At 24.4% G+C, this 14,723-nt stretch overlaps 3 protein-coding genes across 5 annotated transcripts in view; 1 reads left to right on the forward strand and 2 right to left on the reverse strand.

Annotated features, from left to right (window-relative positions):
• Positions 1-35: 35 nt before the first annotated feature.
• Positions 36-3,724, forward strand: LOC122509308 (triokinase/FMN cyclase-like). 2 transcript variants are annotated; one of them, XM_043623268.1, is made up of 10 exons: positions 36-363; positions 595-664; positions 931-1,041; positions 1,161-1,249; positions 1,305-1,521; positions 1,675-1,920; positions 2,115-2,504; positions 2,677-2,927; positions 3,163-3,290; positions 3,489-3,724. In XM_043623268.1, the coding sequence occupies exons 1-10, from the start codon at positions 241-243 to the stop codon at positions 3,604-3,606; spliced, it is 1,743 nt and encodes a 580-aa protein (XP_043479203.1). In that variant the 5' UTR covers positions 36-240; the 3' UTR covers positions 3,607-3,724. The 2 variants fall into 2 exon arrangements, with proteins under 2 accessions (XP_043479203.1, XP_043479204.1); XM_043623269.1 differs by having other exon boundaries at positions 39-363; positions 586-664.
• LOC122509310 (CAAX prenyl protease 1 homolog) lies at positions 3,454-7,230 on the reverse strand. Of its 2 annotated transcripts, XR_006302343.1 has the most exons (7): positions 6,984-7,230; positions 6,727-6,873; positions 6,455-6,658; positions 5,712-6,242; positions 4,272-4,415; positions 3,800-4,085; positions 3,454-3,574 (listed from the first exon to the last, which is right to left on the reverse strand). XR_006302343.1 is itself a non-coding variant. In XM_043623270.1 (6 exons), exons 1-6 carry the CDS (start codon positions 7,083-7,085, stop codon positions 3,867-3,869), a joined length of 1,347 nt encoding a protein of 448 aa, XP_043479205.1. In that variant the 5' UTR covers positions 7,086-7,230; the 3' UTR covers positions 3,590-3,866. The 2 variants fall into 2 exon arrangements, 1 of the variants encoding a protein (XP_043479205.1); XM_043623270.1 differs by lacking the exon at positions 3,454-3,574 and having other exon boundaries at positions 3,590-4,085.
• A 591-nt stretch (positions 7,231-7,821) lies between these two features.
• The window catches only part of LOC122509297 (putative phosphatidate phosphatase), a 46,981-nt gene continuing 40,079 nt past the window's right edge, over positions 7,822-14,723 (reverse strand). The window contains exons 6-9 of the mRNA XM_043623249.1: positions 14,055-14,112; positions 12,842-13,018; positions 10,711-10,800; positions 7,822-7,991 (exon numbers count right to left, since the gene is read on the reverse strand). Of these exons, the coding sequence (XP_043479184.1) occupies positions 7,932-7,991; positions 10,711-10,800; positions 12,842-13,018; positions 14,055-14,112 (385 nt within the window). The 3' untranslated portion in view covers positions 7,822-7,931. The remainder of the gene's footprint in view (positions 7,992-10,710; positions 10,801-12,841; positions 13,019-14,054; positions 14,113-14,723) is intronic.

The raw sequence follows: 14,723 nt of genomic DNA on the forward strand, positions 1-14,723 counted from the left end.
TATTCTGACGTAATTTGTTGATAATGAGGAAGAAGGTCATAAATGTAGCATGTGTGTTACATAATATTAATCGTGTCAAAGTGAATGATAAATATTTTCTTAGGGATTTGAGAATCCTATTCATAATTTCTGTTATGTTTCATTGAAAGAAGACTGGAAAAATTTTCCAACGCACCGAAGAGAATAATTGATTTTTGATCTATTTAGTTTATTTAAAAATATTAAAATCTGCGTAATAAAATGTCAAAAAAGAATTTAATCAATTCGGTATCAACAGCAGTTGATGAATCATTAACAGGATTTTTTTTGACATACCCGTGCCTTGAATTACATTTGAAGAAACGAGTTGTTTTAGCACCTCATGTAAGTATTTTTTAACAACAAAAAATTAATTCTTAGGTAATTAATTATTATTAAATAATTTATTATTATTAGTTAAAATAAGTGTTATTTATTTAATTTAATTTATTATTATTACTTAGTTATTGATTATTTAATTATTATTCATTATTATTTTCTTTACATATTGAAAATTTAAATATTTTTCCAATTACAATAAAATATAAGTATTTGATTAATTATCAGTTTTTCTAGTGGTCAGATTCAAATGAAAAAGTGACAATAATTTGCGGTGGTGGCAGTGGTCACGAACCTTTCGCAACTGGTAAAATTTCCAATATTCCTCAAACTGTTTTTAAATGTTAATAAATATTTTTGTTTTAATTTTCAATTTCATTTTGTTATCTTTATAGTTTTATTGATCAGTTTAATCGTTTAATTTAATAAATTGAATTGTTTGTCTTTATCGTTAAATTAAATTTGTTTATTTCAATTTAAATTTGTTTCTTAAGTGTTAGACAATTTATTTTTAATTTTTCGAAACTGTTGTTAATTAACATTGAATAATTTCAATATAATTATTTTTTTTAGGATTTGTCGGCTCTGGTATGTTGAATGCTGCGATTGCTGGATCAATTTTCGCCTCACCTCCGCCGAGTCATATTTTACATGCCTTAAAATGTGTATCAATAAATAATAATGGTGCGAGTGAAAGAAAAGTTCAATGGAAAATAATTTCGAAATTTTTCTAATTAAATATATTTTTTTGCAGTAAAGGAATTCTGAATGAAAATAACTAAATAAAAATTTTTTTTTTACAGCTGGTACTTTGGTCATTATACCGAATTACACGGGCGATTGTTTAAACTTTGGAATAGCCATTGAAAAGGCTAAAGTTCTGGGAATAAAAGTAAGAAATATTAATTTCAATCAATAATTACAAATTTAACGATAGAAAATTTTAGGTAAATGAAATAATTGTAGAGGACGATTGCTCAATACCAGAAAATGAATTGGGACGTGCTGGACGACGAGCAGTTTGTGGTATTTTGTTTATAATGAAAATTGCAGGCGCTCTCGCCCAAAGGGGTCATAATTTGGAGGAAGTAACGAAATTCGCAAAATTAGTCTTAAAAAATATAGCAACTTACGGCGTTGGTCTCACAGCTTGTTCACTACCAGGTTTTTAATTCAAGAAATTTTCTAATTTACTTGTTGAATTTTAATCTTCACTTTAAAAAATTGAATTATTTCACTATTTTTTAATACTGAGAAAGAAAAATAATTGTAAGAATGTTAATACCTAATATTAATTTACTATTAAAAAATTTTTAGGTAAAGGATTAATGTTCGAGATACCAGAAGATGAAATAGAATACGGACTGGGAGTCCACGGGGAAGCGGGATACGAGAGAAAAAAATTACAGACTACAAATGTAATTGTATCGCAAATTCTGAAGAAATTAATCGAAACTCTATCTCTTCAATACAACGATTCAATTGCAATAATTGTGAATAATTTCGGTGGATTGAATCAATTAGAAACTGGAATCGTCGTCAAAGAAGTAGTCACACAATGTCGTGAGTTTTTTTTTACAATTTTTTTCTTTTTATCTAAGAATTTAAATTGTTAAATACTTAAATTAAAATCACTGATTGAAATCATTAATTGAAATTGTAGATCGAAATCATTAATTGAAAGTTAATATTTTCAAAGTTTGTTAAAGTTAAAAGTTAACAATCAAACTAAATTAAATTCATTTTTATACTAACAGAACTGCTTGGAATAAAGCCCGTGCGAATTTATTCTGGAATATTAATGTCATCATTGAATAGTTCCGGTGTTCATGTATCAATATTGAAACTTCCCGCGAATGAGGAAAAAGAAATAATTAATTATCTCGATGATCCAACCGAAGCACCGCAATGGCCGGGAAAATCGTATACAATTCCTTCTTCTAAAAGGGAAAAATTTTCCGTCGAGGAGGAAAGAGTGACATTCAATAAATTGGGGAAAAAATTCAACAAACACGAAGAACGTTTATTTAAAGAATGCCTATTAAATGCAAGTAAAGCGATAATTGACAAGGAAAATTATATCAATAATCTCGATAGTGGTTGTGGCGATGGAGATTGTGGTTCAACTTTGAAACTACTTGCCGATGGTAATTATTATCAAACTTAGAATAAATTCCAGAAGTTAAAAGGAATATTTAAAAATTATTTAGGAATACTTAAAAATTTTTAGAATATTTAGAATATTTCAAAAATGTTCAAGAATATTTAACAATTTTAAAGAATGTTGACGAATTTTTGAAAGGATTATTCTTTTTACAGCTATTGTGATGTCAATAGAAGAATTTAGTCTATCACATCCAGCTTCGGTATTCATGAAACTTTCCTACATTGCCGAAGAGAAAGTGGGTGGAACGTCGGGCGCTTTATACAGTTTAATGTTCACTTTGTCGGCAAAAGAAATTGCAAATTCTGATAATGAAAATTGGCCCCAATTGTGGCATAAAGCTTGGAGAATGGCAATTAACGGAATAATGAAGCACAGCAAAGCCAGAATGGGCGATAAAACAATGGTTCTCAAACAAAATAAAAAAAATAAATATAAGTACGCGACAACTACTGAAAAAATCCTGTAAATTGAATTTATTTTTTTTTCTCCTTTACTAAACATATTGAAAAGGAAATGTATTTGAAACGAATTGAATTAAATTAAATTAATTCACTCTACAGGATCGACTTTTCAGTAGAGTTGTGCGTCGACGGTAGAATTTTAAAGATTTATAATTTAAAAAAATTAAAATCCTTTAGCTTGACGCTATGATAGCCGGTTGCTCCGAACTTGAAGCGAATTTATCTCTCCCCGTTATTGAGACTGCAAAAATAGTTGAAAAAGCAGTGAAAGACGGCTGTGAGGCTACAAAAAATATGACACCAAAGTAACAATTTTTCATATAGTTACATAAATATTTAAGTATAAATTAATAAACGATATTAATTTAATATAATAGTAATATTAATTCAATAAAATAATAATATTAATAGTTAATAATAAAAAAGTTAAAGTGAAAATAAAAATAAATTTTTCTAAAAACTACAATATTTCGAAAGTATTAAATGAAAATTTTATTTTTTAGAGCCGGACGTGCCAGTTATGTGAAGCAGGCGGAATTTTTGACACAAGTCGACGCTGGCGCTTACGCAATAACCACCTGGATAACTGCTATTGTAAATACAATTTTAAATTTTAAATAATTTATTATTTCTACATGACTATTAATTGTATAATGGAAAAATTTATACAAAAATCGTAGTGTTTTGTCATCTTAAAAAAAAGGTAGAAATATTTGTGAAATTGTTTATAAAAAGACAAGAAAAAAAAAACTATTTAAAATGTAAAGAAGAAGTTTGGAAAAAAAAGAAAGTTAAATTAAAGAATTGGAAATACCTGCAAATTTTTTTAAAAATTACTTCCTTATTTATCACAATTAGAAAAGATCTTAGTCTTTTTTTCTTTAGTCTTCTTTACTTAAGTTTTCCAATCTTTCAAGAATTGGAGGATGACTGTGATGCCAAGTGGAATACAATTTGTCGAACACTGGGAAACTTAAATTATCCGTTTGCAATTTTATCAGTGCCTTCTTCAAATTCTCAGTGTAGCCCAAATTCTTGGCGAAATTGTCCGCTTGAAATTCAAATATTCGCGAGCAGACGGTTTGTCCAAAGTCGATTAGCTACAACAAATTAATGGCAATTAATTTAATTAATTAATTAATTATAACAAAATTATCCTTTTTATTAGAAAAAATTTATTTATCAGAAGATTTCTTTATTCTCTTTCTCTTTTTTGTAAACATAAAAAAAGGAAAAGAATTTTTTTAACGTATAAATAAATCTAAAAAAATAATGCAATGTCTTACCTCATTAATTGGCATCAAAATATAGGTCAAAACAATAATGAGGCCGATAAGAATTGGTTCCGAATCGGTGAAACCAAAAGCATTGTACATTGGATGATAGTGTAAAAGCATGTCAAAAACGTAAAAGTTGATCAAAATCGATATCTGTAACAATTTAAAAAGAAAAAATTATGCATTGATTGAATTTTAGGTTTCGTACTCGATAGTTAATTACTAAAAGTAGCTTTAAGTCTGAAAAAAGTAAAAAAAAAGTTGCTATCGAAAAATTAAATTTAACGACTCAATTTTCTCACAATTTCTAAACTAAATATTACATTCGAAAATAGAATAATTTTTGTTAAATAAATATTTAAATACCTATTTATTTTTCCACTGGAATTAAAATATTTTAAATGATTTCAATGCAAAAGTCTTTTTGAAATTAAACTATTTTTAAGATCACAACTGTAATTCTTTCAAATTTCAATTTAAAAGTCTTTTGAAATTTAATTATTTCACAAAATTCACACTATAACGCTTCTCATATTCAATTATTATCTAAAATTTTAACTGAAATTTAATTTTAAATTAATTATTTTTAGAAAGTCTACGAGAATTCAATTATTTAAATACAAAAATAATTAATTTAATAATGAAAAAAATGAAGTTAAATGCAGTAAATGAGAAGAAAAAATGTTGAATTTTAAGAAATTCGGTTTTTCGAATTTTTGATAATTTTTGATTTTTTACCAAAGGGTGGAGACTATTAAATAAGTAAAGTGTTTTTGAAGAGCACAAAAATAATAAAGCTAATTGCCATAAAACCGAAGAAAAAATGTTGAATTTTTAGAAATTCTGGTTTTCCAATTTTTGATAATTTTTGATAATTTTTTATTTTTTACCAAAGGGCGGAGACTACTAAATAAGTAAAGTGTTTTTGAAGAGCCCAAAAATACTGAAGGTAATTGCCATAAAACAGATGAAAAAATGTTGAATTTTAAGAAATTCGGTTTTTCGAATTTTTGATAATTTTTAATAATTTTTTATTTTCTTCCAAAGGGTATTAAAATGTATTAAAATTATTTAAAATAATTGATTTCCTCCGAAGAATTTTATTATTTATGAAAATATCTGAATTTTTCCAACAAATTTTATTAAAATTTGTAAAAAGAATTGAATTCCTGAGAAGAACTTTATTAAAATTTTTTTATATAATTGAATTCTTACGAAGAATTTTCAATACTTTAAATTAAATTTTGTCGAAGAATTTTATGAAAACTGTATTTTAAATAATTGAATTCCTGTGAAAATTTTTGTTATTTATGAAAATAAACTGAATATTTGCAAAGAATTCTATAAAAATGTTCCTTAAACAACTGAATTCTTTTGGGAGTGATGAGTACAAGCCTGAAATTTAAATAAAATTTAAAAGAGACCAAAATCTTTAAATTAAAATCCTACCTGAGCCAAAAGAAGATTTTTCCAGACATGATTATACTGCCAGTGTCCAAGTTCGTGAGCTAATACGGCAACAACTTCATCAGTTTCACAGCCATGATTACGATTCTCATCGCCCTTGTCTTTTTCATCCTCACTTGGTTTATAGTATTCTTTAACGAGCGTGTCGAAGAGAACAATTCGTTTATTCTTGTGGAAACCATACATATAGGCATTACTGTGAGACGATCGTTTCGAGCCTTCGACAATAAACAATTTGTACAATGGAAACTTTAATGACGAAGCGAGAGCTTCAATTTTTTCTCTTAATTCACCATCGGGAAGTGGTGAATATTTATCGAAAAGTGGCGCTATGAATTCTGGATAAATAAGCATCATAACAAATATCATAACCATTGTGAAGGCCCATAAGTAGAGGACAAAGTAATCGCCACCATTTTTAATAATCCATATCACTCCGCTCATCATCAGCAGGGAGAATATTTGCGTGATTATTACTTGTTTCACTTTGTCCTTGGCGAAAAACAACGGAGTCTGAAAAAGATTTTAGAATTTGTAGTATTATTTTACTATGCATTCTAAATTCTATTTATTCAAAATTATACTTATATTTTCTTTATATTTATATTTTTCTCTATATTCATATTTCTTTATATTTAAAATTTGTACGTATACAAGTATTTAAAAACAAATAAGCGAATTTAAAAAATTGTAAATATTGTCAACTACGAAAAAGGGGAATTTACCTGCTTGTTAAATCCATGTTTTGCTTCGATCCAAAATGTGTTGTACACGTCAATAGGCAGTTCAACGAAAAATGAAATAATGCTCGTCAAAAACATACATGTGCAACTGTTTAAAATATCATTTTCACTACCCAAACCGATCGATTCATTCACTTTTAAACTCCATACCCAAGCGTGATAGTACGCAAAGAAAACTATTAAAATCTAGAACAAAATAAATTTTTTAATTATTCTAGAAATTACCAGACAATTCTCCTATATATGATACCTACAGTTTTATAGATTGTTGCGAATACAGCTTTAAAAATTCCAAGATTACTTTTGTCTAGTGAATAAAGACGTGATTTACTATATAATTCTTGTGTCATTATTCCATCTAATAAAGTAGGTAATGTTTCTAATTTTTGCATTAATCTCCTCTGAAATAGAAAAAGTTGATTAAATTGTTACGTAATTTTTTTTTTTTGACTATTTAAATAAAGATTTCCATTTAATGTAAATAAAAGGCATCTGATGGAAAATTTTTTACCTGCCGGAAAGAGAGATAAAGTTCCCATAACGATATTGTCCATATTACTATTAGAATTTCAAATCGTAAATTTTCACCGACAAAGTCTAGAATATTCTTCATTTTTTCTAAATTTATTATTCACTCATACAAGTTTTTTTTCTGTTATATGAAAAGTAAAAGAATTATATTTTAAAAAGCCGTGACCGCCGTGATCTGCATAGAAGAAGCAGAAGCAGGCAGAAGAGCACCAGAAGAGTGTTTACATAACCTAAATTCAGTTTCATTTCTACTGCACATGCGCACTATAAAATTACTGCTCTAGTCGTTGACTTCCTTCTAATCCTTCTAATGCTTCTGATAACAATAAGAAATACATACTAAAAATGTAGCATACGATTATTAATCTTGAAATAATTTTAAAAATAATCGAGTATATTTCTTGTTATTTAAAGCAAAAAGTCTTCTTGATTTAAACAAAAACAAGAAGGATGATGACAAATATCAACCGCAGTGTCAACGACTAGAGTAGTTATTCTATTATGGCGCGAAAATTTACACTTTTTTTGAACATAATTAAATATTATAATATAAATTATAATAGAATTATTATATACATATAGAAATATAAATATTATACAATACATAATTTATCCTTCTTTGTCCTTTACTACAGTTTTTATTTATAGAAAAATTAAAAATACGTTCAAAATAATTATAAATAATATTTTATTAATTATATTTATTAAAAATGTTTAATTATTTAATTATTTAATTATTAACATTATTATAATAAATTTATGCTTATTGTAATTATTGTATTTATTATAAATATTCCTAATTTTTTTTCATCTAAAAATACAAATTAAAAAAAATTTATCAGGTATGTACAAAATTTCGAGTAAAAAAAATTTTTAATTATTTTTTTTCTTTTTTGAATTATCATTAGCTTGGAAATCCATTTGTACTTCAATTATTAATTCCTCCATAGTGGGCTGGATCCGTTATTCGTAAAGGTTCTTCTTCTTTCTGGAAGTTAATTAATAAAAATATGTAAATAAATAAATTATTTTTAAACTTCATAATAAAATACAATGAAAAATGAATTTCTAAATGAATTATTACTCGAATAGAAGCAGAAAAAATACACAGAACAATAATTTTGTTCACAAACTTGACATATTTCAAACTTAAATAAATTAAAAATAATTATAATTAATAAATAATAAAATATTAAAATAATAAGAAAAGTAAGTAAATAATAAATAAATAATAAAAAAATATAATAACAAAAATAGTAATAATAATTAAAATTAAAAAATAAAGAAAAAAATCATCGAACTTTTAAAAGGGAAACTGAAAATAAAGTTTACCACAATTTTTTAAAGTACGATAATTCCGTTTACTGTTCATCTAAAATTATACAACTGCAATATTTACAGCAGAGATTATGGTTGTTACAACCAAAACAAAAAATTTATTGCCATCGTTATTTATTTGTACTGGTGAAAACTTATATATATATTGAAATTGAGTGCAATATTTATGATCCTTCATTATTTTTTCAATAATGTATACCGCCGATTGGTATTACACGAATTTTTGAAAATCGCAATTAGAAAATTATTATACATTAATAATATTATAATAGTAACAAAAAAATTAATCTCAATTAATCTTTAAGATTTTTTTTTTCATTCAATTAATATCTTGTTAAAATAAATACAATATTCTAAAACTAAAAATGAATTCACGTAAATTAATACGTGGATATAAATATATATTATATATATATTTTTTTTAAAGCTGATCCATGTTCCTCTAAGAAAGCCAACACGAAAATAATTAAAAACTAAGACAATTTGACGACAAATGATATGTTCAGACACAATATGTTTCACTAAAACAATAAGAAAGAGAAAATAAATAAAAACGCATTGTCTACTGGAACATAAAACAGATTTAAAATTTTTTTTTACAATTTCTTACTTTATAGATTCAAATAAATAAATTCGTTTCAAGTATTCAGTTTTTTTCCCGTGATCGACATAAAAAAAAAATTAGTCGATTTCACAGTCGTCTAGATTTTTAAAAATAACCTATCAATAAGTTTAAAGTCGATTTTTCGCTGCTCTTATTTTTAAATATCTAGATGCGAAGCACAGGTACACTAAACTGGCAGTCAAAATTACTTTTTATAATTTTAGTCAATTTAAAATTTTTTATTTTGAATTTTCCTTTTGCTTTACTCGAAGAGTACTAGAAGTTAACGAGAAAAGGATTGAAGAACAAAAGAAAATTGTAAAGAAAATAAATAGTAAACAAAAAGTAAAAAAAAAATAATTTAATAATAAATTCTTCAAAGTATTTACATAACTAAATGTAAAAAAAATAACAAATATTCGAAAATAGCACCTTAATGAGCTGAAACTATTATCACCGTTAGAAAAAAAGAATTAAATAAAGTTTTTTTTTATAAAGCTTTGAAAAAAATTTTCGGGAGTGTCCGTGCTCCGTAGATTCAGTTAAATGGAAATATTCTCTTAAAGAATAATGATCACAGTTCCTACTATCGCCCTCCGATTTGTATTCGTTCTTCACTATGTAAATCTAATACTTTCATTGTTTCACAACACGTGCACAAAATAAAACATCTAGAATCCTAGAAAATGGCCTTTGAATTCCCCTCTTTTCAAATGTCAAATTACACCATCGAATATTATTTTCCCTTTTTTTCACAAATTATCAAAATTTGTTTTTTAATCGCAATTTTCTCTTTTTTATAATTTCCATTATTATATTTTAATTTCTCTTATTTAGAATTTTGCTAAACTCTATTCCATAGAAGTAAAATTTTATTGAATTCAATTTCCTAGATTTTTAAAAATTTCTATTCCGTGGAAATAAAATTCTATTAATTAGAATTTTTTAAATTTCTATTCCATAGAAATAAAATTTTATTAATTAGAATTTTCTATTTAATTTCTAATTTGGAAATTTGAAAAATTCTATTAAATAGAATTTTACTAATTCCTATTCCATAGAAATAAAATTCTACTAAATTGAATTTTCTAAATTTCTATTCTCTAGAATTTTCTTTTTTTATTTCTAATTTAGAAATTTGGAAAATTCTATTCCATAGAATTGTCTTTCTAATTTCTAATTTGGAAATTTGGAAAATTCCTTTTAATATAATTTTCTAAATTTCTATTTCCAAGAAATAAAATTCCATTAAACAGAATTTTCCAAATTTCAATTCCCTAGAATTTTCTTTTTAATTTCTAATCATAGAAATTGTGGAATTAAATCATAATGAACATAACGAATAAATGTAATTCGAACATTTGAAAAAAGTGGAATTCGTGAAATAATGAAAACGGAACACAATGTGGAAGAAGACAAAGACACGAATAAAAAAAGCGTCGATGATCCTACTACAGACTATTAATGATAAAATGTGTTCCAAACAGTAGATGTTTTATAAACGATGATCCAGGAGTCGATGATGAATGTTTTCTTAATGTTTTTTTTTTCTTTTCCTTTCGTTTTGAAAAATCGATTTAGAAGCATTTCTACACGTATACAAGTTAAATGAAAAATTTGTTTAAAAAAAACTTTTCAAAACTTGAAAATTGCGATACTACTTCGTTAAGAATCATCTGAAAATGCATCACGATTGTGTTGCTGGCAACAAGCGGAGAGCGAGCTCGTTAGGTCAACAGACACGATTCGATGTGCCATTATTCACCTGTGTCCCATCTTCCACTTCGTATTCGGCCGGGTGAAGCTTCTCCGTACTGGTTCTCCTTTCCTTGAAGAGATCTGCTACATTCAGTGCCTGAAAAGAATTTTATATCTCTTACTCTCTTTTTTTTTCTCTCCTCTCAAAAATACTTCAAATTCTCATAATTTTTTATATTTTTATTAAAAGAAAAAACATTCCAATTAAAAAAAAATTCGATTCAAATAAAAAAAAAGTTATAATGAATTAATTAAAACTAATCGGAAATAAAATTCAAATCGAACCAAATTAATTAAAACTGAATCAAATATTAATTAAACATGTAATAAAATAATGAATTAAATAAATTGAAGAAATTTTATCCATTTTAAATAAACAAAGTATGATTTTTAATAATTAGTTTAAAAAATTACACAATTAAAAAAATTAAATTAAAAAACTAAACTAAAATAATTAAAACAGAACCAAATTAATTGAAAGAAAATAAATTTAATTAATTAAAACCTAAATAAATTAATTAAATTAATAAATCTTCAAAATTTGATCCATTTTTAATAAACAAAGTACAATATTTTGTATTAGTTTAAACAATTACATATTTAAAAAGATTAAAATAAAAAACTAAATTTTAAATAAACTAACTTCTATAATTTAAATCGTTATACTTCGGTGATTTATATTCATCGTTTGAAGTCAGTTGTTTTTGTTTGTTTTTTTTGTTTACTAAATGTTTTGATAATTTTTCTTTATAGTTTTCTTTATAGTTTTAAATTAAAACCTATAGTTTTACCTAATTTGCAAATTTTATTAAAACTTTTAAGGATAATTAAATTCTATCAAGAAATGTAATTAAAAATGTATTGAAAATAATTTAATTCCTCCGAAGAATTTTATAAGTTATGAAATAATTCAATTATTCCGACGAATTTTATTGAAATTATTTTAAATAATTGAATTTTTTCCGAATAATTTCATTAAATATTTGTAAAATATCTAATTAAATACTAATTAAAAAATTTTCCCAATATTTTTGAAAATAATAAAATTTTTTCGTGAAAATTTATTAAAATTGTTTAAAAAAACATTTGAATTCTTTCAAGAAATTGTATTAAATTTTTTAAAAATAATTAAATTCTTCCGAAGAATTTCATTATTTAAGAAAATAATTGAATTATTGCGACGATTTTTATTAAAATTCTTTAAAATAATTGAATTATTTCGAGGGATTTTATTCAAATTTTTGAAAATAATAAATTAATTATAAAATTAATTTTATCAATATTTTTGATAATAATTATTTTCTAATTAACAAATTTTACCAATATTTTTGAAAATAATTCAATTTTTTGGTGAAAATTTATTAAAATTGTTTAAAAAATAATTGAATTTTTCTAGAAAATTTTATCAAAAATTTTTAAAAATAATTGAATTCCTTTATAAAGGAATTGTATTAAAATTTTTTAAAATAATTGGATTTCTCCAAAAAATTTAATCCTTTATGAAAATAATTGAATTATTGCGAAGAATTTTATTAAATTTCTTTAAAATAATTGCATTGTTTTGAAGAATTGCATTAAAATTTTTGAAAATAATTTAATTCTTTCAAGAAATTTAATTAAAAATGCATTGAAAACAATTCAATTCTAAAAAACAAATTTTACAAATATTTTAGAAAATAATTGAATTCTTTCAAGGCATTGTATTAAAATTTTTAAAAATAATTGAATTCCTCTGAAGAATTTCATTATTTATGAAAATAATTGAACTGTTGTGCAAAGAATTGTATGAAATTTTTTTAAAATAAGTAAAATCATTCCAGGAATTTTATTAAAACTTTTAAAAGTAATTAAATTCTTTTATGAAATTGAATTAAAAATGTATTAGAAATAATTTAATTTTTTAAAAAAAATTTTATCGAAAATTCTTGAAAAACATTGAATTCTTACAAGAAATTTAATTAAAATTTTTAAAAATAATTGAATTCCTTCGAAGAATTTCATTATTTATGAAAATAATTGAATTCTTGTGTCCAGAATTTGAAACTAGTGGAATAATTGAAAAAATAATAAATAATAATGAAAAGTAATAATAATAAAAAAAAAAAAATGAAAAAGTGAAAATTTATTTCAATTCTTACCACTATGACTGCAATGACAGTTCCAAGAACAGAACCAGCAAGAACATCACTCCAATGATGTTTGTAGTTAGAAACTCTGGTTAATGCAGTGAACCAGGCAGCTAATAAACAGATAAATTGAAGAACATTCTTCAATAATTTACTACCCTTCCATGTGAACCTCAATTCTAGATACAACTGAAAAAGAAAACAAACAAATTCAATTATTTTCTTAATTGCAATAAATATCAGTATTTTATGACTAAATTTTATTTCTTTATTTCTTCTAATTATATTTGAAATAAATTATTCATTTTTTTCTAGTTATAAAAATTACCATATTATTTTCAGTTGTTTTAAAAATTCTTTTTTTTTTATCATTTTCAAATTTTTCCTCTCAATTTTTCTATATTTCTCCTTTTTCGTGATTTTACTTTTTTAAAATTTTTTTTTTGTGAATTTATTTCTTCGATTTTATTTTTTTGATTCTATTTTTTTGTTTCCATTTTTGTGAGTCTATTTTTTGTGATTTCTATTATTTTTTTAATGTGATTCAAAAGCGAATCGTAAACAATGAAGCATTTCAAATAAATTGGCGTATGGAATGTTGTACAAAAAAAAATTAGATATTTTCAACTCATTGAAGAAGAAATGAACAGCTGCTAATGAATTCTCAAGCAATCTGGTTCTAAATTCATTGAACACTTCTTCGCCAAGGTTCTTTCAGTCTGATTGCAACTAAGAATGCAAAGCTCACCATTAAATCCTCCTCTGACTCAGAATGAAAGAAGGTCGCAAAATAAACTTTCACTCATGTCAAATAAGGTAAATCAGCCAAATCCGCGAATCACAGGAAAAATTTCATAAACTGATTTCAAGAGGTATATTTTTTACTCCAGAAAATCCAGTCAAAAAATAAAGTTTCTAAAACAACTCGATTATGGAAACAAGATTCGAATATTAATTAATTTATTTAAAAAAAAGAAAAAAATGTCAAGGAATTCATAAAAAAGAATTCCTTGTTAATAGTACAGTTAGAATGTTGTATTGCCATATGCTCAGTCAATTACAAGGTGTTCAAGATTTTTTAAAAGGAAAAGAAGAAAAACAGGAAAAAAAACGAAAGAGGAAAAAAAGAGAATAAAGAAAGAAAGAAAACAAGCAGAAAAGAAAAAAAGGAAATGAAAAAAGGAAATGAAAGAAAAAAAGGGGAGAAAAAATGACAAAAACTTACCACAAGATAAACCATTGCGTAGAATGAGAAGGATGAATGGCCCGATGGGAAAGATAATCTGAAATGATCAATCGTAAGTTGTCAAATAAATTGCATTTATAAGTCAAACAAAAATCAGATTATATTTCAAGTACATCACTCAAATTACCACCATTCTCTTCCCCCAAAAAAGAAAGATAAAAAAAAATTCGAATTATCTTTTAAAAAGGGGACCGAACGATTTATTTGCGATAAATACTGGGATGTTACTTTATCGAAGTCAATCGCTTTTGACAGTCTTTAATTTGAATCATGGTCATAAAACCATTAAGAAGTTGAGTTCTTTTTTCAATTTTACATTTAATTTCATATTTTTTACGTCAATTAAAATTTTTTCAATTTTCCATCAAATTTTATACTTTTTGCATTATTATTTTATTAATTTTACATTTATTTTTATGTATTTTAAGTTAATTATCTCTTTATTTCATTTTTTGCACTTTTTTCCTTTTGGTTATGACAATTAAAATTTAATGATTTTCAATTAACTTTTCAAAAAAAAATCTTGAGTTGTTTTTTACAATTGAGGGGACGGCTTCTAAAAGGGGATACGCGTGGATTCTCACGTATAAGTATTGACGAATAGTGTGATTTTAAAACATTTTCAATTTTCAAATTCAATGAAATAAA

The sequence above is a fragment of the Leptopilina heterotoma genome, unplaced genomic scaffold (assembly GCF_015476425.1).
Source record: "Leptopilina heterotoma isolate Lh14 unplaced genomic scaffold, ASM1547642v1 Lhet_60, whole genome shotgun sequence".
NCBI lineage: Eukaryota > Metazoa > Arthropoda > Insecta > Hymenoptera > Figitidae > Leptopilina > Leptopilina heterotoma.

Excerpts from the sequence above, each read along its gene's own strand:
- LOC122509310 (XM_043623270.1), bottom strand. The coding sequence starts at position 7,085 with ATGAAGAATATTCTAGACTTTGTCGGTGAAAATTTACGATTTGAAATT. Across the intron at positions 6,243-6,454 it reads AACATGGATTTAACAAGCAG|ACTCCGTTGTTTTTCGCCAA; the intron begins GTAAATTCCCCT and ends AATCTTTTTCAG. Across the intron at positions 4,086-4,271 it reads TTTTGATGCCAATTAATGAG|CTAATCGACTTTGGACAAAC; the intron begins GTAAGACATTGC and ends AATTTGTTGTAG.
- LOC122509308 (XM_043623268.1), top strand. The coding sequence starts at position 241 with ATGTCAAAAAAGAATTTAATCAATTCGGTATCAACAGCAGTTGATGAA. Across the intron at positions 1,921-2,114 it reads AGAAGTAGTCACACAATGTC|AACTGCTTGGAATAAAGCCC; the intron begins GTGAGTTTTTTT and ends TTATACTAACAG. Across the intron at positions 3,291-3,488 it reads ACAAAAAATATGACACCAAA|AGCCGGACGTGCCAGTTATG; the intron begins GTAACAATTTTT and ends TTTATTTTTTAG.